The 22,828-nt window shown below is 38.7% G+C and overlaps 1 protein-coding gene across 6 annotated transcripts in view; it reads right to left on the bottom strand.

Moving 5' to 3' along the window:
* The window catches only part of myt1lb (myelin transcription factor 1-like, b), a 245,956-nt gene that overhangs the window by 71,822 nt on the left and 151,306 nt on the right, over nucleotides 1-22,828 (bottom strand). For all 6 annotated transcript variants that reach the window (XM_057860211.1, XM_057860209.1, XM_057860213.1 and 3 more), the window contains one exon: nucleotides 8,399-8,814. In XM_057860211.1, coding sequence (XP_057716194.1) covers nucleotides 8,399-8,814 — 416 coding nt within the window. The remainder of the gene's footprint in view (nucleotides 1-8,398; nucleotides 8,815-22,828) is intronic.

Raw genomic sequence — 22,828 nt, 5'->3', positions numbered from 1 at the left:
ATTCTGAAAGGCTGCAATATGTTGCTGAATCTTTTCTGTCAGTAATTTACAGCTTTCAATCCTGGAGCCCTTCCAATCTCTCTTTTCACATTTCTGACGTGAACTAACAAGACAAATAGCGCAGTGACAACACATGTGCCACTTGCAGTATACAAGCAGTATAGCCCAGCGTTCCCGGACATAATTCTTGCGCTGGATTGCTGGGGCCAAGGTTTGTTAAATCAGCACATAAGAAATCTCAAAATAAGCGCTTCCCCAGGATTTTTGGTCGCCAATTCAGTGGTTCCACACTTATCACCTTGGGTCGAAAGCTGATTTATCAGGCTCCCCTAAATAATGGCTGAAGTTTTTAAAAATTAGTACGTTGGACACCCGAGCATGTCAATTTTGCCTTGTTCCGAACATTCCTGGCCTCCTGGGTACACTTCTGGGGACACCTGCCCCAACGGTAGAACCTTTGTTACACAGGCATAAAAGGCTTGAACCCCTAATAATGTCGGCACGTTTTAAAGGTGCCAATTTAACTCCACTGCACTGTGACCTACTTTTCCTTCTCATGCGTAGCGTGACCTAACCGTGATCTACTGTAGATTCCAAAAATACCACTTTTGAAAGTAGTCCTATTAATGGTTGATCAATTTTCATTTTGTCGTTCTATTTAGTGCTCCGCTCTGAACATTTCCATGATGACTGTCAATGACCCCCACAACGAATCTACTGATTTTTGTTAAAAGCCGAAATACGGTTTGGGAACAATCGGAATATATTGGTTTTGGGATTTTGTTGATTTTCTGCACTACTGAAAGCTCTGCAACCTCGCAACTTTTAAGAATCACTACTGATGTCACACTAAATGAGAGTGTCAAATTTGGTTTAACTCAGGCCATTCCTTTTGCAACCCGATTTTTTTCGATTATTGATCATTCAAGGCTTATCAAGGGTATATTTTCTCAAGAAACCACACACATAACCCAATTGCTATAACAGTCTCCTTTCAACACAAACTCCCATTCAAACTGTAGACTGTCAGACAAGAGAGTGTGGTTTGAAATGGGATTTGGATTGTATTAATGAATAACTGTTAAAGAAAACTGATTCATTGCAGTCTATCTCCTCCTAGTTTGATTTTGTTGTTTGGTTTGTTTAAAGAAAATAAATAAGTCATTGACAAAATTTATATCAGCGCTTTGCCTACAAGAAAAAAAAATCAGTCAGCAGCACTTTTTTTTAATGTTTTTATTTGGACGAACAGGACTTTGGTCTGATATATGTACTAAGAAATTATTTTTATGTTTTATTCTCAGAACCTTCAATGAATGACATATTTTAAAAACTTTTTCCATATACAGTGGGGCAAATAAGTATTTAGTCAACCACCAACTGTGCAAGTTCTCCTGCTTGAAAAGATTGGAGAGGCCTGTAATTGTCAACACGGGTAAACCTCAACCATGAGAGACAGAATGTGGAAAAAAAAACAGAAAATCACATTGTTTGATTTTTAAAGTATTTATTTCCAAATTAGAGTGGAAAATAAGTATTTGGTCACCTACAAACACGCAAGATTTCTGGCTATCAAAGAGATCTAACTTCTTCTAACGAGGTCTAACGAGGCTCCACTCGTTACCTTTATAAATGGCACCTGTTTTAACTCCTTATCGGTATAAAGGACACCTGTCCAAAACCTCAGTCAGTCACACTCCAAACTCCACTATGGCCAAGACCAAAGAGCTGTCGAAGGACACCAGAGACAAAATTGTAGACCTGCACCAGGCTGGGAAGACTGAATCTACAATAGGTAAAATGCTTGGTATGAAGAAATCAACTGTGGGAGCAATTATTAGAAAATGGAAGACATACAAGACACCTGATAATCTCCCACGAGCTGCGGCTCCACGCAAGATCTCACCCCGTGGCGTCAACATGACAACAAGAACGGTGAGCAAAAATCCCAGAACTACACAGGGGGACCTGGTGAATGACCTACAGAGAGCTGGGACCACAGTAACAAAGGCTGCTATCAGTTGCACAATGCGCCGCCAGGGACTCAAATGCCATGCACTGCCAGACGTATCCCCCTGCTGAAGCCAGTACACGTCCAGGCCCGTCTGCGTTCGCTAGAGAGCATTTGGATGATCCAGAAAAGGACTGGGAGAATGTGTTATGGTCAGATTAAACCAAAATAGAGCTTTTTGGTAGAAACACAGGTTCTCATGTTTGGAGGAGAAAGAATACTGAACTGCATCTGAAGAACACCAAACCCACTGTGAAGCATGGAGGTTGAAACATCATGCTTTGGGGCTGTTTTTCTGCAAAGGGACCAGGATGACTGATCTGTGTAAAGGAAAGAATGAATGGGGCCATGTATTGAGAGATTTTGAGTGAAAATCTCCTTCCATCAGCAAGGGCATTGAAGATGAGACGGGGCTGGGTCTTTCAGATTGACAACGATCCCAAACAGGCATTTGAAATCTTGAAAAGGTTCTGTGTGGCATGAGAGATGTACCCACTAATATATACAGTAATTTGTGAAACTGCTGCCAAGGGTCTTTCTTTCTGTCTCTTTCTCTCTCTCTCTCTGTGTCTCACACACACCTATGCACAAATACACCCACACATTCAAAAACAAGAGCACTTGCACACACATGCCACATTCAAAGATAAGCGATATTACTGTTCCGCGGGTAAGAAGGGAACAGTCACAAATGACCAAGCACATATTTTGACAGGACTAGCCTTCTTTAACAGAAGCCTCATGCACTCGTGGGGTTTAATTTTCGATAGCATGACACATGGCGCAGGGAAGCAATTAGAAGAGCAATCACAGTACACAAAAGGAATGTGGAAGTGAAACAGATTAAGGGAGGAAACGGGGACGCTATCCTGCTATGAATTGGCTTTGGATTAGCTACAGAGATGTACATGCCACAGAGGAACACAGCAGAAGCTCCAGGATGTCACCTCTATTACGTTTATGTGATTGGAATCTACAATCCGGAACCGCTGTCGTAGGGTGAATGTGGAGAATAATAATGATGCATTTGGAAAGATTTCTTTTGCTCTTCTATGGGAAAACACTGCAAATTAAAAATGCTGTAAGGTATTAAATTCTAATCAAGCAAATGACATTATGATTACAGAGCTGAGTGATTACAATGAGTTCTAATGACTTCAGAAATATTTTGGATTTATGTGTTAATCTATTCAGCACCATTGACGGAAATAGACGTTCAATCAAATTTGACTGGGCGGCTGGCAACCATTCCAGTCAAAATGGACTGGACGTCTATCGGCGTCAATGACAGCCGCCGCGTTAAACATTTTCTGGTAAAGTACTGTTCATGGTAGAGCCATGTAAAGAGTCTGCTGAATGAATCAGTCTGCATTGGTGTTTTCACATGCCTGCAAGATAACAAGAGCACCACATCAACACTTTGGGTGGGTAGAGCTGAGCATCAAATGGGGTTAACACACTCCCCCCTCAGATTCTCTCTCTTAATTGGACTTGAAGGCACTGTCAGGTCCAATCGCGATGCGGGGGTGCAAAGCAGAGTCTGCTGGAGAGAAACCTGCCAAATCTGGTGTTCAGCACGTCAACGAAGATGGGGGGGTTGAAGGGTTGGCAGGGGGCAACATATGGGCCAGAAGTCTCACCAAACTCAGTCGCAAAACTACTTGTTTTTGTTTTTTTAAGCAGAGGACTACGGTTACAACTGCAAAGCGTGGAAGTTGTTAGCATATCGGCCTCACAAATAGGAAGTCAAGGTTTGAACCTCTGTAGTTGTGTTCTTATAACATTAAAGTTACAGTTTTCAGAATATAGTGATCCCTTGCCCCCCCCCCCCCCAAAAAAAAAAGTTTTTCATGGGTGTGTTCAACGTATTTATTCAGATTTAGGATTGGAAAGATATAAGACATGTTTCTTTAATTATATATTATAATTATAATATATTTCCATGGGTGTGTTCAACGTATTTATTCAGATTTAGGGTCGGAAAGATATTAGACATGTTTCTTTAATTATATACTATAATTATAATATATATATATATATATTTTCCGCACTATACATATATATATATATATATATATATATATATATATATATATATATATATATATATATATATATATGTATATATATACAGGGGTGCACATAAGTGGTCCGCATGCGCGCATGCGTACTGGACGTAGACAAACGCGCTGGCCCTCAACGGCTTCCATACGCTTTTGCGTACCGATGGCTGACCACTGTATTTGCGGCGGACACGAGAAAATAACTTCTCAAAATGTCAAAGAGGTAGGCCACACTGAGTAATTACTTCCCTGTTCCCCCACCCCCGTCAAAAGACAGACAACAGAGATGTCACCGGAGCTACCGAAAAAAAGGACTTTTGCTGAAAAGTGGCTACAGGAGGTACTATGGCTAGAAGCAAATGATGCTCGCACGGAAATGCGGTACAAAATGTGCCGTGAGAATCCCAATGTCGCCGAAAAGAGCAGCACATTTTATGTAGGGTCAAAGAATTTCAGCCATCCAAACTTTGAAAAGCATGAAAAAAAACAGAGAGCATGTGGCAATTAAGCAAACTATCAATGTCAAACAGGACCCCACTCGCCCTATGGACAAGTGGCGGAATAGGGCGGAATAAAGGTAATGAACAGCGACATGCACTGACAAACGTGTTTTTGCTTGCATTTTACAAAGCTAAACATGCACGTTCAATGAGGTCTTATGAGGAGGACATCCCACTTTTAAAAAAGGCTTGGAGTTAATGTGGGAGCCGCATAATGCCCTTTATTTTGAATTGGTGCTTTTTATTTCTTTACATTTCACTTCAAAGTAATGGCAATTTTGTTGTGCCAGTTGATGTTAATCAAGCATTAATTGTTAATATAATTAATCAAAGTTAATTGGCTCTAAGTAAAGCTTGTCATAAATTTATTGCATCAGGCGGGTCGGCTCTCAAGCTCAATGAGGACCAAGTCACATCTCCAGGTCCTCCTCTGAGAACCTGGGCAAAAAAATTATGTGCACCCCTGTATATATATATATATATATATATATATATATATATATATATATATATATATATATATATATATATATATATATATATATATATATATATATATATATATATATATATATATATATATATATGTATATACTGGACTGTCTCAGAAAATTAGAATACACAATATTCAAATTTTCTGAGACAGTCCTGTACATTAATCCACCATTTAAAGCAGGGGTGTCCAAACTTTTTGCAAAGGGGACCAGATTTGGCGTGGTAAAAATGTGGGGGGCCGACCTTGGCTGACGTCCTTTACATAGAACAATATACAGGACTGTCTCAGAAAATTAGAATATTGTGTATTCTAATTTTCTGAGACAGTCCAGTATATATATATATATATATATATATATATATATATATTAGGGCTGTCAAAATTATCGCGTTAACGGGCGTTAATTAATTTTTTAAATTAATCACGTTAAAATATTTGACGCAATTAACGCACTAGGCCCGCTCAGACAGATTTAAATGTCAGTACAGTGAAAGGCCAACTTGTTAATTGTGTTTTATGGAGTTTTTCCGCCCTCTGCTGGCGCTTGGGTGTGACTTGCATATGTTATGTGGCGTAATGTCGCCCTCTGCTGGCGATTCAGTGCATCTGATTATTTGGGTTTCGGCGCGCTTTTCTGACGTGTTATATGTCGACGCGAACTCACACTAATAGACAGTGCTATTCAGACCAGCTAACGTCCGCATCCAGTATTCAGTGGCAGTTCTCATTGCCCCATCACACTGTTTGTGTCTAATACATGCACCGCTTGTGAGTTGTATTCCTCCTTTGTTTATATTCATGAGCATTAGATAGTTATTGATGATGTGTATTTGAATTTGTTCACATATATGGTGAAATGCAGTTACATTGTTAGATGCTTGTGAGCTAATTGGCTAGTGCTACTGCTCAAATGGACACGTGTGTGTACATTTTATGTTATTTTGTGATTTATGCAAGTTATTGACACATTGCCTTGTTATTTTCAGTTTTACAAAAATACAAGAAACGTGCTCCTGTCAAAAAGAGATGACTTCAGTAAAGCCCATGCAACTTTGCCACACCATCTGATTTCTTTTTGGAACTTATGTTCGCTATCTGTCAATTTGTGTACTCACACACATTGAGGACAGAATAGGGCTACTAGTTTATTTTTTGATTGAAAATTTTACACATTTTATTAAAACGAAAACATTAAGAGGCGTTTTAATATAACATTTCTATAACTTGTACTAATATTCATCTTTTAAGAACTACAAGTCTTTCTATCCATGGATCACTTTAACAGAATGTTAATAATGTTAATGCCATCTTGTTGATTTATTGTTATAATAAACAAATGCACTCCTTATGTACCGTATGTTGAATGTATATATCCATCTTGTCTTATCTTTCCATTCCAACAATAATTTACAGAAAAATATGGCATATTTTATAGATGGTTTGAATTGCGATTAATTGCGATTAATTACGATTAATTAATTTTTAAGCTGTAATTAACTCGATTAAAAATTTTAATCGTTTGACAGCCCTAATATATATATATATATATATATATATATATATATATATATATATATATATATATATATATATATATATATATGTGTGTGTGTGTGTGTATATATGTATATATATATGTATGTATATATGTACATATATATATATATATATATATATAATAAAGTTTTTTAAACATGTTACTGTCCCACAAAATTATTTTTAAACAACAATAAAGTATAAAAATGCTTGTCTTTATTGAATGCTTTATTCAGTGAGTCCACTCAAATCCGCTCAAGCTGCTCACTTACACAATGAGTTGCAGCAACTATTTAACAAGTTAAACGATGATTGATGCATGCGGCGCTTTGAAGTTTCGGCTTCCAAGCATCTCTGGAAAGATCAAAACTAAACGTCTGTCAATCATCGTCAAATTTAATAAGCAAATCCAGTGCAGTGCCTGACGAACAAAGAGCAAGGAGAGAGAGGAGGGAGGGAGAGTGAGATCGGCTCGGGACAGCTCATCTGTATTTATTAATTAAAAAAAAAATTTTTTTTTATTAAAAAAAAATATATCCGTGATGGACTGAGAGCGTGAAGTTTGAAGCGCGTAGTAGCAAGGGATCACTGTACTTAGGCTTCTTTTTCATTCCAAACACATACACGTGAGATGAAATTAATATTTGCATGAATGAATTACTATTCTATTTATGCCCTGTATTTGACTACTGGCCGGGTCATGGTATACCCCACCCCGAAATGCTGGGAAAATAGGTGATTGATGCCAATTTGCCAATATTTCTTTTGTTAGTTTAACATCATTCTTCCCATTTAGCAGTGACTTGAGGTGAGTGAAAGTAAAGAATGGCCGTTTAATTCGGAAATAATTGTGAAAGAGGTTCCGGCTGAGTTTAGATGTCATTTAACCCTTCAGGGACAGTAATCAGTGGACAGCTATTGAAAAGTTGTCATTAGGTTAACACACTCACTGAAACTCTGTTCAGAGAGTTTGTGTTGTGGTAGTTAATAATAGAGCGAAATTCATATCATATTTTTGCCGTCAACATACACCTGTTGACGGCAAAAATTCCCTTTCAACTGGGAGGGTTCAATCAATCAATCAATCAATCAATCAATCAATCAATCAATCAATCAATCAATCAATCAATCAATCAATCAATCAATCAATCAATCAATCAATCAAACAAACAAACAAACATGCCAGGTTTTTTTGCATGAGGGAAACACTAATAGTGCAATTTGATGTCAAATTGGGGCCACAAAATATTAACAAACTATTAACTTTTAATATTAATTTAAATATCGGGCCAATATTTTGGACCGGGGCCGTTGGCTGTACGTCTGAGACCCCTGTTCTTTATATATGGAATGGTTGGAATAAAAACGTTTAGGAAATTAAAAAAAAAAAAAAAAAAAACATAATTTCTAAATGAAAGGGTTAAGATGGCATATCTGTATAGTAAGTTAAAAATTCTATAAATGATGCATCACATGAGATATTTGATATTTCTATATGTAAGTAAAATGTGTAAATGAATTAATGAACGAATCATATAAACAAAACTCTCCAAGGAAAATGAGATCACAGCCATGCTGTTCTCCCAGAATGTTGTTAGTGATCTCATTCCTCATACGAATGCGAAACACAATGTTTGAACATCATGTTGACTAGTTCCAAATACTTCACACAGCCCATCAAATATGTAAATACAAGCATAAATATATGCAAATTATGCAAATGCGAAACTTTTTTTAAAATCATATTTAAATTCCAGCACAGTTTTCTGATGTGAATTGCAATTTGACTCACCTTGCCTTTGCTCTCCTTCTTCCTCTTCTCCCTCTTCATAGTCTTCCACTGCCACTGTTTCCTCCTCTTCCTCCTCCACCCTCCCTTCCTCGTCAATGTCTTCTTCCTCCACATCTACCTCTTCCTCACCCTCCCCTCTTCCCATCTCGCCTTCCCCATGCTCCATCTGGTCTTCGTTGTAGTCCATATAGCCTTCAATTTCCTCCACCTCACCCCCCTCTTCCTCCTCGTCCTCCTCTAGCGCTCCCTCCTCTTCTTCCTCCCTGTCGTCCATCTCTTCGGTTCCGTCTGTCTCGTAGCATTCTTCCATTGTAGAGTTGTCCATGTCATCTAGGTAGGTGCTTCTCTTGGGGGAGGTCTCCAAGGTTGTTCTGTCTAGACTCTTTCTCTTCTTGGCCACAGGGCATCCATACACACTGCAAAGGAGAGATAAGAGAGTGCCGCCATTAGCTCTTTGACGTACCTGGACATAAATGTGCATTTATCTGCGGGGGTTTTTCAGGTGCTACGCTATACAAACTAGTGTTGCACCAAAACCATTTTTTGGCTTTCCATACCTGGCTGGGTGGTATCAGCCGATGCAAATGCTGTACCGACACCACTTAAAAAAAAAAAAAAAAAAAAAAAAATATATATATATATATACAGTATATATATCTTTTTTTCCTGTAATACTAAATTACTGCATACACACATTAATGTAAAATAAATGCTATCATGGCGTGGTAAGACACTGCTTAACTCATTGGCTGCCATTGACAGCAATAGACATCCAAATCATTTGACGTGGAAGCGAATGAATAACCATTCATTCACTGCCACCCTACCCACTTCAAAATGGACTGGATGTCTACTAGTGATAAACTCATTGGTGGAAGGAGGCATCTCGGCCAGAGGAAGAGTAGATTTAATTCTTTACCTTTACCTCTTTGGCTACCATTGGTGGCGCTAGATGTCCAATCCATTTGAAGAGGTAGTGCCACCACCCTCTTACGTCAAATGGGTTGGATGTGTACTTGTGATAGACTCATACAAATAAACAAATTAACAGCAGAAGGATGATTAGATGCCACACAATTGGACGTCTATCATTGTATTGGAAATGGCGGAAAATGCTTCTATTTTTTAATGGCGGTGCATGTAGTTTAATGGCAGCCATCTCTGGCGACTGGCGGTTGGAAAGTAGATCTTGAAGAATACTTATTTTGCACCATCAGAACATTATATCGTTGAACTCCTTCATACAGATTTAGCCATTTTAGCGCTGTATCGGTACCGATACCGATACTAGCAACAGTATCGATGCAACACAAATGCAAATTCAAGCAGGTTGCACAGCAATTCAAATTGAAATACAGTGGCACCTCAAGATACGAAATGACCGTAATTTCCCGAATATAAGGCGCACCCGTGTATAACGCGCACCCCAACTTTACCTGTAAAATCTAGGGAAAATCCTTGAACTCGTGTATGAAGCGCACCCTAATTTTAGCCCAAATAAATATGAGTCTCGTGTCTCGAACTTTTATAAAGTACGCGGTTGCAGCATTTTTTTATCCTTTTGTCAAATATTTAAAAAAAAAAAAATAGAATATTAATTTTCTGTGGTAAAATTGCTCACAGTATACGATAATAATTTTCGCAAAGTTAGGCGTTGTAGCGAGTTTTAACAGAATTCACCAGCGGAACTAATGTTGGCAAGTTGTGTAGTTCCCGGGGGGAAGAGTTTAGTTAAGGGAACAGCCAGAAGTAAACAAATGCCCCGCGATTTGCGTGCAAGACCTACGTTGTTCCTTTGTGAGTTTCAATGTAGTTAAAACAACGCGGCTTGGCTCAGTGGTTCGACACTCTTTCTCAGACTCCTGTCCTAGCTCGCCCAACGGCCAACATTTATACGAAACGGATCGCCGTATACATTCTCTTCAAGACAACATCACCGTGTGCCGGCATGTTGCAACGCAAAGGTTAGAAAAATGTACCAGCAAATAACAAACAAATAGTACAAAAAAACATTATAATTTTATTAGATGTGAAAAATATCATGAAAACGATTATTTACCACATGAAACTTGATTATTATATCACTATCGTTCGGATTAGGTAATATTGTGCTAGACCATGCTTACAATGGAACATGAATCATGATGAATTTTTTTCTGTCTCCGTCCCTGTACCCGTGAATAACACGCACCCATGATTTTACGAGTAAATTTTGGGAAAAAAGTGCGCGTTATATTCGGGAAATTACGGTAATTTGTATCTAGAGCCGGGCGGTTTATCGAAAATTTATCGTTACCAAGATGGTTCACGATGACCGACTAACTTTGACCATGTCGGTGAATTCGTTTTTTTTTAATGGAACAAAAAAAATGTAAACCTTTTCAGCCCGCTTTGAGAAAGTACAGCCAGTGTGCTTACGTGTAAAGTCACATGACTATTAGAAAATCAAGCAAACAGAAGCATGTAGCTATCAGTAATAATAAGTTTTGCTATGCTAGATATGCCATGTTGCTTTAGCCTTGAAAGGTCTGTACTAAGTGGTCATCACACACTAAAGTAACTTGTAGCATTAGCATACCGTTCATGTTAGCAAAACATCATGAAATTGGTGATATCCTTGTAGAGTCTACAGTTATATGCTCGTCTGTCATGTTCATTCGTAATATGAAATTGTTGAACATTTTTATTTATTTATTTATTTCTTCATGGACTAAAACTTTTGAAGTTTATAGACGAAAAGTTTGAGAATTGTCATAAAACCAGACGAAATTTGTATGAGTTTTCGTTTGCTAAAACTTGACAGTGACACATTTTGAAATGACTAAAATATGACAAAGACTAATCAGTATTTTCATCCAAAAAGATTAAGGCTAAGACGAAAATTAAAAAATGGCTGCCAAAAACAACACTGAACCCTGATGAATCTGGCTATTTCTTTGGCGATGTTACCACAATAATAATTGTCACCTTAACTTATATAGACTGGCGAACAGAGGTCGAAGGAGGACCGTCGAGATCGTTCACATTCTACGGCCGTATTGTCGAGTCAGTTCGCAGACGCGCACACCACACTCATATTTTTCTATCATTTCCATCTCCATTTCAATGGTAAGCATCACTTTTTTTCTAGGGCTGTCAAAATTATCACGTTAACGGGCGGTAATTAATTTTTTAAATTAATCACGTTAAAATATTTGACGCAGTTAACTCATCCAGCCCCGCTCAGACAGATTTAAATGACAGTACAGTGAAATGCCCACATGTTGTGTTTTATGGAGTTTTGCCGCCCTCTGCTGGCGCTTGGGTGCGACTGATTTTATAGGCTTCAGCTCCCATGAGCATTGTGTAAGTAATTATTGACATCAACAATGACGGGCTACTAGTTTATTTTTTGATTGAAATATTTACAAATTTTATTAAAACGAAAACATTAAGAGGGGTTTCAATATAAAATTTCTATAACTTGTACTAACATTTATCTTTTAAGAACTACAAGTCTTTCTATCCATGGATCACTTTAACAGAATGTTAATAATGTTAACGCCATCTTGTTGATTTATTGTTATAATAAACAAATACAGTCCCTATGTACCGTATGTTGAATGTATATATCCATCTTGTGTCTTTTCTTTCCATTCCAACAATAATTTACTGAAAAATATGGCATATTTTATAGATGGTTTGAATTGCGATTAATTGCGATTAATTACGATTAATTAATTTTTAAGCTGTAATTAACTCGATTAAAAATTTTAATCATTTGACAGCCCTACTTTTTTCACCACCTGCAATAACCTTCTTGGAACCCATGTTGATTTCTCTCACAAGAAAATCCGCCGTGCGTCCGTCTTGTGGGAAAACGCGGTGTATTTCGCGCATGTCGTCAGATGTAGAAACAAATGGCGAGTCAAATTTTACATTGGATGTCGAAAAGATCGTGTGTCGAAGCGATCGTATGTCGAGGTACCAAAATATATGCCTTTGTTCTGACATGAACCCAGCACATCAAAAGACAACTGAATGTTTAGAATTGTGACAAAATGGGAGAAAGGCATCATTGTGGTGTTAGATTTTAATACATTTTACCAGGCTACTTTTTACAGCAAGCTCAAACATCCTAATCAGATCACCTGCACACTGTATTTGTTGTAGCTTTGTCAACCACAAGGTCTTAAAATACAGTATTTCACTCCCCCTAGCTCCAAACACACCATCATACTGTATATATGATTTTGGAATATGTTTTCCTTTTTGCCTTCTGAATAAGAGTGCGCACACGTGCACATTTGAACAAAAGCAACATACAGAATTATGATGAGCCCTGAGTGTTTTGGCCATCAAATAAAGCCCTTTCCCAAGCTCAGAGCTAAACACGTTTTGGGCACGTTCACTCGGCTGTGAAATATCCCTTGGCTGCTATTTTACAAACGCTCACACAACCTCTGGATATTTCCCCTGGCCCAGCTCGACTTTTACACAAAAAATATCTCGACTGTGTAAATGGCAAAAGCTTGCGTACTGTATGTGAGTACAACATTGAATACTGTATGTAAATATTTTTGGGGAATGTGTAGAGCTTCTTTCTCATCATTTGCTATACTTCACTACAATTTTTTTTTTGCCGCAGTACTGTTTGGATCGGTAGACTATGACATGCTTTGTTTAAAAAAAAAGGGAAAAAAAAGAATGGGTACTTTGGGGTGACAAACAATGACGGCAACAAGGGCAGCTAGAAATCTGTAAAGATGTTATTCTATAAGGAACAATGAAATCCTAACTACAGAACAGAACTTGCTCAGTTTAGGGACAGTGACAAGGTGAAAATTTACCCTACATTAATGCTTGATTTCATGGAGCAACATGACATATTTCTCATTCGGTGCCCTCACATGCCCTCGTCTTTTTTGGAGTTGCCATCTTGGCTCATTCCAGAATTGGAGGATAGCTAATGTCCCATGCTTTAAATATTCACACACAAAATATTAAAATGTTTAGATTCCGAGAAAATTTACCTGTCCTTGGGCCAAATATAAAAAACAGAAAACTTGACTTAGTGGAGTATTCCATTCTCTCCCTTTCCTCTCTCCCATTCCTTGGATGTCCATCAGTCAGTCAGCGTCCGTTCCGCTGGCAGGCTCAATCTCACCCTGCCCAGGGATTCCTTAATGGTCTGACCCCCTGGCCCCCTCTGCTGCAACCAGGGGCCCTATTTCATTAATCCAAACCCACACGGAAACTCATTCCCTGCCTGACAGCCAGGCCTGTGCCCCAAGGCTGCATGAGGATCTGTGGGACGGTGTGTGTGCTTGTGTGGTGGGTGTGCGAGCATGTGTGTGGGTATGCACGTGTGTAAGCAAGTTGCAGCACTGTGATCAATAGTCTTTTCGGCCAAACACCTCAAAATCACATTAAAATGCCACTCATCGAGGCTCCTCCATTCCAAGACCCTCGAGATAAATCAAGGGCAGGACCCAGTAGGTTTGCTGCTGCCAAGGCAGGAGAAGAGAACAGGTTGAGCGGGATGGGGTCGAGGGATGGGAATGGAGCTTTATGATGGTTTTACATATATTACTTTACGACATCCATGTTTCACCAAAATTAAAAAGGCATAAAAAGATTTATTATAGGTTTATGCATGAAAACATCATCTCCAATGAAAAATGAAAGGCTGCCTCAAGGCCAAGCATAGTTTTGACTCTGGCTGCTCTGACTGTACTTATGCTCTTCCATGACCCATAGAAATAAATAAAATAAAGCATTGAATTCTTATAATTGGCTCCTCTAATTTATTGAAAATCAGGAACACTTCAAGTTGTTTCTTGTGTCATTAAAACAAGTCAAGTATACTTGCCAGTTTGAGTTGACTGTTATGCAAACCAAATAAGGCTCTTGCTTAACATCAGTGTTGGGCACGTTACTTTAGAAAAGTAATTAGTTATAGTTACTCACTACTTCTTCCAAAAAGTAACTGAGTTAGTAACTGAATTGCTCTATAGTAAAAGTAACTAGTTACCAGGGAAAGTAACTATTTCCGTTACTTTGAAAAGAAGTTGTTCTATGTCAAAGAATTTGAAATTTTCTGAGCAGTATTCGAGTCAGTTGAATAGAGAAGAACAGACAGGTAGTTGTGTTGTACATCCTTGTAATATTTATTGCACCTCACCAGCAACAGATTTATCCTACACTTGAAGTGCGACAAAACTAAACAGTAAGATTTTTCGCCACTAGCTTTGTGGTAGTGTGTGTAGATGTTAGGTGCTTCAGCAGATTTGAATTGCTTACCACAGATGTCGACAAAAGCTTTGCTCCGGGACATAAATTACACTTTACATGCACGTTCTTTCCTTTAATTTCGACCAACTTGAAATAGTGTTAATATCGCCACCTCGTAAAGGACACATTTTCCTCAGAATGCTCTGCCATCATATCACTCTGCATCTGTTTTGCGTGTGTGTGTTTGCCGCACACGCTGTTCCGGTTTGTGTGTGAAAACACCGGCTCTGATTGGCTTACCATGACACATGTCTCTAACCCTCAGCCAATCACAATCACTTCCATCGCATCTATCCAGGGGGTGCATTCAGATAGCCTCGTCCCCCTACTCCTCCCGTCACCCTCAAAGCGTCTGCCGTGCTCAAGATGTGCTCAAGCAGCATTCTTGCTGTCTGACAGTGGGGGATGGGAACGAGGCTAGCATTCAGGTGTAGCAAACACAGAAACGTTAGCAAGCTTTGGAAAGCATTGTCTAATTGAATGAGCAGGGACAAACAGCCTGGGGTCATAAGAAGTACGTGCGCTATTCTCAAACCTGAACGCACCCCAAGTCTTGGATGACAAATAAACAGAGCAGAGTAGACTCGCTACGGCTGGTAGTTTCTTCAATTTATTCAGAGTAAGTAACGCACCAATTTTGACAGTCAGTAACGGTAACGGCGGAAAAAAATAATTAGTTAGATTACCCCGTTACTGAAAAAATAACGCCGTTATGTAACGGCGTTATTCCCAACACTGCTTAACATTCAACATACAACAATGCCTCTATGTTTAAATATACTTGGCTCCTATAGTTCAAATGATCAAGCTCAATTTGAAGCTACAGAAAGTGTTATGTAAATGATTTTTAATCCCGCTGTGTTGGCAACAGGGCATCTCGGGTCTCAGGTGTCCTTATGTCCCTGAGCTGTCAGCTTGTTATGAAACAGGGAGAGAAATATTTGCCCGAATGCTCCCAAACCCCACTGATGACTAAACAACAGGAAGCCTCCACACTCCATCCTACGTTCCCTGATGCTGTCACGGTGTGACCTTGGATGCAGCATTCTTCATGCCAGCTACATTCCAGCCCACTCAAATAACAGGGCGTTGACATGATTTATTTTCATTTAAAGCAATAATAAATTTGAAGTAAAAAAATATAGACTTGGTAACATAAATATCTTCCCACTATGATTGTGTAGAAAATGACATAAGCTAAGAGGAATCAATAGACAGTAATCCCGTCCGTCATGACAGCTTTGTTCTAAAATCTAGATCACCCCTGCAATAAGTGAAATCCGCTATTTGGAAACACCCTATTTAAATTTTATGAAATCACAAGTATTATTTTTTACAAAGCAACAAATGTATCATCTCAAAATTAATTCTGCATTAAAAGACAGAAGAGGATGGTGACATTCAAAAACTGGGGTGTGCCAAAACAAATCCTGTTCTCATTCTTCCTTCGCAGTCAAATTTACAGCGCGTCATTGTAAATACATTGCTGTTATCTACTGGTCGACAGTGGGTTACTGTCGTTCACTTGAAAATCAAACATTAAAGGCAGCCTGTACGTAGATTTTGTGGTCAACATATCTGCCTTACATTTCTGAGGTTTTGGGTTTGAATCTTAGCATGTACAATACTACATGTTGTTTTCCTGTTCTTCCCATGCGGTTATGGATTTCTCCTGGACACTCTAGCTTCCTCTCTCTTCCCCCCAAACAAGCATTGTAGGCATAATAAAGACACTAAATTGTCTATAATCGTTGACAATTGTCATAAATTGTACTAATGTGAGAATTTGTGTGCCCAGCAGTCTAGAGCAGTTTTCAACCTATTTTGAGTTTAGGCACACTTTTTTTTCCCTTTAAAAAATTCCTATGCACATTATCAGCAAAAAAAATGTAAAAATGAATTTCTGTAGACCGTATTAACTAATATAAAGTTGTTTATTAAATAGAAATTAAACAAACACAAAGAATAACATATTTTATACGTAATTATATTTTTATTCAGTGACACATGCTCCTGTTGTAATGGAGTAGGTATCCTTGCATGCCTGGTGAAAGTTAATCCTGCTATGTCCAATTCCTCAAAATCTATGGAAAATCCCAAAGAAATATAGCTTTCACTATATTGCCTTATACCCAGTGTTATCACAGATTACTTGAAAAAGTAATTTGATTACAGATTATGTCTCAAAAAAGTAATGAAGTTTCTTTCCTGATTATTATCAAAGTGCCGAAGTTACTTTAAAAGTAATTTATCAGTTACTTTTTACCAATTTTTCTCCCTTTGCTACCTCAACATAAGAATGACAACAGAAAAATGTCATCGCATGTAATTGACTTTTTCACATAAGGCTTAATCTTCGAGCTAGCGGTGGTTTAATTAGTCGATGGAGTTTATTTCCACAACCATTGACTTGTGCTAGCTTAGCCACTCCGGAGCCTTGAAACTAACAAATAATTGAAAAACTACAACTCCAATGACTAATTAAACTCGAAAATAAGGCTAATGTCAAAAATTCTGAACTTCCCCTTAAAAATAAATACCTAGCCGTTAAAATGTTGTCTATAAAAGTTGCAAAGCAATATAACAAACAACAAAAATGAACGAAATGAACAAGAATGCTTCAAAATATTTCATGATGGGTCCAAATTATTTTTCGAATAGATTACGTGACTAGCACCTGGGAGACGGTCCTTTGCTTTGCTTAACCAAAACTACAGCTGAGGAGGCGACATGGATATTTAGAATTACTTTAAACCTAAGCTTTCAAAAGCTTCAACAACTAAGCTTGAACTGAGGATTGAACACGAACAGTGTCAAGACGTATATGGCGGAAAACAAAGACAAGGTTGAAAAAGCAGTTTCTGCTCTTGCACCCCTCTTTAAAACAAACTGCTGTATTTTAAGCCAAAAGAACTGTTGTGTTTGATAGAGCAATATGTGTATACGCTGCCATAGCAAATTCATGGCGTAATAAGCCCCCAAATTATTTTTAATTTTTTACCGTTTTACCCTGGAAACCCCCGTTTACAGACGTCGCGCAACCGCTTTTGTTTCAACCTAGCCATAAAAAGAAAATAAGTAATCATATTTATTATTCGAAACGTCTGTCATTTTTACAGTGGGGAGAACAAGTATTTGATACACTCAAATCAATACTTGTTCTCCCCACTTGTAGCCTAGAGTCTTTAATTAATGTCTAATATTTCGTTAAAAAAAAAAAAAAAAAAAAAAAAACGACTTCAAAAAAATTATTCACTCACACATTTTAAACTTTTAAACAAATTACATCACAATGAAAAATTTGGCGTCTATAAAAAAGTCACGGATATCTACCTCATAACTATCGCTTAATTGTATTTTTTTCGTTACTGTCGCATTTCCCCCCAATATTTTAGATGATAAATATTCCATCCAAACAACAACAAAAAATTTAAAATAACATTTAAAAGGGTAAATATATGAAAAAGAAAATCTCGATCACTCCTTGTTGTCCGCGATTTCTGCATCGTGACCCTTGTTATATCACCATGTTTCACCTATAAAACCCAGAAAAATCCGGCTGTGGCCATTCACAGCTGTGTCTTGACACTCGGTGATACATGCTACATGGAGTTTTTGGATTGAAACAAGGTAAGTACGCGATAATATCTCGTTAAAATCGTGGCGTCTTTAAGTCTACTCTCTTTTTTAAAAATGCCCTCCTGTTCAAAAATTTTCTTCCCCCAGAAAATTGAGATTTTAAGCTTTCCAATGATGTATCACTAATGCATATCGAAGAATTTTGAAAGTTGGCCAAATTGGGGGTCTCAGAGCAGAACTTCAAGTCACCTGAGTGTTTTCTGCCATATACTGTATATACAGTACAGGCCAAAAGTTTGGACACACCTTGTTCAATGCAATACCAATGATTGTCCTGACTCCCAACCCCAACATGTCACCATCACCTTTTTTCTTATTTCACCACCTGCTCGAACAACTTGGAACCCATGTTGATTTCTCTCACAAGAAAATCCGACATCTGTCGGTCTTGCGAGAAAACGAAGGCAATTGCAATGCTGTCGGATGTCGAAAGCATCGTATGTCGAGGTACTACTGTAATTAACTACCTTTTACCACCTTCTGATATGGTAGAGTATTACACGACCACAGCACAGAGAACTTCAGCAATAGCACATTTGCGATTTTACATCAATTAGGTAAAAGTGAATTATTTTCCATGGCACACCAGACACTACACCACGGCGCAGTAGTGAGCCGCGGCACAGTTGTTGAAAAATACTGGTCTAGAGACCATTCCAGATGCATAGCAAACCACTGCATACTGTTAGGCTAGGTTCATACTACAGGTCCTAACGCAGAAATCCGATTTTTTCGTGTTTTTCCGACTCAAGGCATTAATTTGACTGTCTGAACGGGACAAGTCGCATAAAAGTGGACCATTTCAAATCCGATCTGGGTCACTTTTGTATGTGGTTAGAATCCGATCCGGGCATTTTTCCAGAATGTGGCTGCGGTCTGAACTGCCAAGTCTCCCCAATCCAAATTTATGTAGCAATTACGTCAGCAAAGACCGAGAGGCACGGAGGACAGCAGCGATGTAGCTGTACAGTAGCGTTAGCGCCTAGCTTGATGTCGGCTTTTTGAGAAGAGGGAGGCTTGACAACAGTCGGAAAAAAAATAAAATGGGAGGTCAAGCCTGAGAATGCTCGGGTTTCTTTCTGTATTGTAAATGAGCAGTACTGTATTTCAATATTGCTTACATGGCCGAGAGTCCGTGCAAACTGACCGTATGCGTGTGCGTGCATGCACAACGCACACACATATGGTGCATTCATTCAATCCATGTAAACTTTGAATATAAGACTAGTTATAAGTCTGTTATTTGTGTCCTCTTTTTGGAAATCAAAATATGATCACCCTAGAATGATGCAGAGCCAGCATGTGTAGTCATTTGTTTTGATGTTTTGATGCTTCTGCGCATGCGGGTCAGTTTGCGCAGCACGTGTCAGACTGCGAGTTAGTGCACATGCGTAATACCTGAATGTGCTCAATGGACCACGGTAGTCTGAACAGGCACGCAAAAAAAAACAGATATGACAAAAAATTGGAATTGTGCATTAAGAATCTAGCCTTAGTTCGCCATTCACACATTTCACTAATTCAAAGACGCAATTCTAAGAGAAAATCTGCTTCAAGAGACTGGGCTTAAACACAATAAAAATATTGACAGTAAAGTTTGACTGATTAAAATAACCCACTAAATGAATAAAAATTACAAATCAAAGCAAAATCTCTCTCTATTATTCAGAGTGTCACTTAAAATTGTATCCCCTTGGGTAATCCTCAAAGGGGTGTGTTCAGGAGAGGGACCAATCAAAGGAAGGCTTCGCAAGGCGAAAAGACCACTTCATATTTTATGGAGTGGCTACCCTGAGCATTATGGGATGGAACAAATTCTATTACACTGTGAGAAAGTGGCTCTTACATGCAGAAATAACACTTCTGGAAAGGGAAGCCCATTTGTGGAGCCTTAATGTGAGACAGGAGAAGGGAGAGGCAGGAGATGAAGGGCTCCCGTTTGGCTAATTTTGTGTGACAGTTGAGTGACTGCTGGAATGCGGCAGTGTTGCACGGCACCTTTATTAGCAGTCATATTAGCGGCTCTTCTCAGCAGGGGCAAAAGCTTTAGCCAGTCATTAGCATCACATGTTATTTGTCTCCATGACACAAGGACGAGGCTGTCTCTTCCCCCTTCTCACTGCAGATTTTCCCTCCCTCATTCTTTCTTTAAACCTTCTCTCCCACCACCCAACCGTCTCACACTGTACCTCTCCATCACCTCACCTGTCCCCTTTTTCTCCAGTGCATTACCACCTGAAAATATTAAAGTGTATATAACCAATTTATGCAGTCCAATACTGTATATTGCCCAAATCGTAGCTTTTCTACAACCCCAGCTCAATGTTGTTTCTCCATAGAATTGAAACGCAGTCTATACACTAGATCTTTTGGCCTTTATCCAGCAGCAGAATCTATAGACACGTGTGGCAGAGCACCGTCTCCATGGTGATAGCCTCCAAAAATCCATGAGGGATTGGATAGCCTCACTGGCTGACTGTGAGCCAATCCCTTAAAAATGTGAGCCTTAGTCAGACGAGCAAGTGTATGGCTTTCTTTATTTTGTTGTTTCTGTGTTTAAGGTGCATAATTTGAGAAGGTCAATAGACAAAAGACAATATACAGTATTATTCTATAATTGGCACGCACCGGTAAGAATGCATGTACCACACAATGATTTGATGGGAACTGTAATTACCGTCATGTTTACACTGCATACTGCTGCAGCATTTTATGTAAATACAGTATAGATAAATCAAAACAACTACTTTAACTGAATATTCTTATTAGCGTTGCTCTATACATCCATTGTCTGAAATTGCTTGTTCACACAGCCAAGTCTACAAACAAGTATTTATTCTCAAAATCTTCACAAAAAGACAAGCAAGGCACGTGCAGTCCTAAAAAACAGAAATTAACTGAAAGTCTAGAAAAACGGGCTCAAAATAACAAAGGGACTAAACTCACCACGACAGGAATCATAATATGGCTGGTACAATAACAACATCACATCAGCGAAATGAACAAAAGGACTTAAACGGTAAGGGGCCGTTTACATGGTGACTCTCCGAGAATACGAAAAATTTCAAATTTGCATTTATATGGTTCCGTCTCTATTCGAACAATGTCGCAATTCCGAATGAAAACGATGTAGTATTCATGCCAGGCCCTAGGGGGCGGTGCAGATTTACAAGGCGACAGCGAATTATGCACTTTGACCCCGTCAAGCTCCTCAACCTGGAAGAAAACATGCCCGCCCACTCCAAGCAATGGCATTTTCTTTTGCTCCAAAAGGCACGAAAAATGGAAACATTCAACATATTTAAATTAAAAAAATATTATCAAAACAGTAAATTAAAGCCGACGTTCCGCCGTTTGCTGTTTTTAATGTTTAATAGCACCACTGCACACGCCCAATGTGACGTGTGCGAGTGTTTACGTCATCGAAGGGAAGGCGGTTCCATTCATATGAATGCGCCGTGACCCCCTGAATCGAATCCTTCCACTTTGGAGGCAGGATTCGGAGATTTGCGTCTTTGCCTTCCGTCTTCGCCGACACCATATACAAGCGAGGCCATTCCGCTACTCATGAAGTTCTTAAAAGATAAATGTTTTAACAAGTTATAATAATTTGATATTCAAACCCCTCTTAATGTTTTCGTTTTAATAACATTTGTAAAATTATTTTAACTGGTAGGTCGCCATTGTTGTTGACGTCGCAGGGCGGTGACGTCACATGGAATCGCTGCCGGACTTCCGCAGAGTCACACTTTAACTACATAAACAAGTCATTGGTTCAGTTCTGACCGTCCAATTCGAACTCGAGCCGAACATTAATGAGAAGGACAGCCCTGTCGATATTTCACAAAACGAGAAGTAACAGTAAAATGAACACCAAAGAAAGTGGATGAGAGGAGTTGCGTACATGTGTCAAGTTTGCTAGTGCCAGCTAGCATTCTCCTGCTCTAGTGACAGAGCAGCAGACTGTTTGATGTCAAATATGTTTGCAGATCTTCACAGTAAACTATTGTGTGATCCAACTTATTCCAGTATAATTATGGAGATAGTTAGCATCCAGAGCTGTCATGTGCTTTACATATGATTACATATGATTGTGTTTAAACACAGCAGTTTGATTATTTTTGCTGATAGCCCTGCTGATAGCCCGGGGCTTGCATCACAACACACGAAAACGTTTGCCTCTACAGAGACGTCTAATGGTGTCAAATGACGTCTTACCTTATTTTTGTCATGTAAAAGCGTATTATAACAGATTACAATGACGCCTTATTTTGCACATTGAGATCTAAGAGGCGAATAAATGCAAGTGGATACAGGCATTCATTGGACCGTGCCGTTTATTGGCAAAACCTTTGGCAACTCCTTCACAACAAAAATAAGTATCATATAGTGAAAATGCAACAAAAATAATATTCCTACCTCTCCAAAAAAAATAATGTTCACAAAAAGAAAAGTGCTTCAATCTGTGTTAATGAGGCCCTATTCTCACACAGTTAAACAACAATGCAAAGAGAACTG

This window comes from Corythoichthys intestinalis, chromosome 15 (assembly GCF_030265065.1).
Source record: "Corythoichthys intestinalis isolate RoL2023-P3 chromosome 15, ASM3026506v1, whole genome shotgun sequence".
In the NCBI taxonomy this organism is placed as follows: Eukaryota; Metazoa; Chordata; class Actinopteri; order Syngnathiformes; family Syngnathidae; genus Corythoichthys; species Corythoichthys intestinalis.
This window is presented reverse-complemented; position numbering and strand designations above follow the sequence as displayed.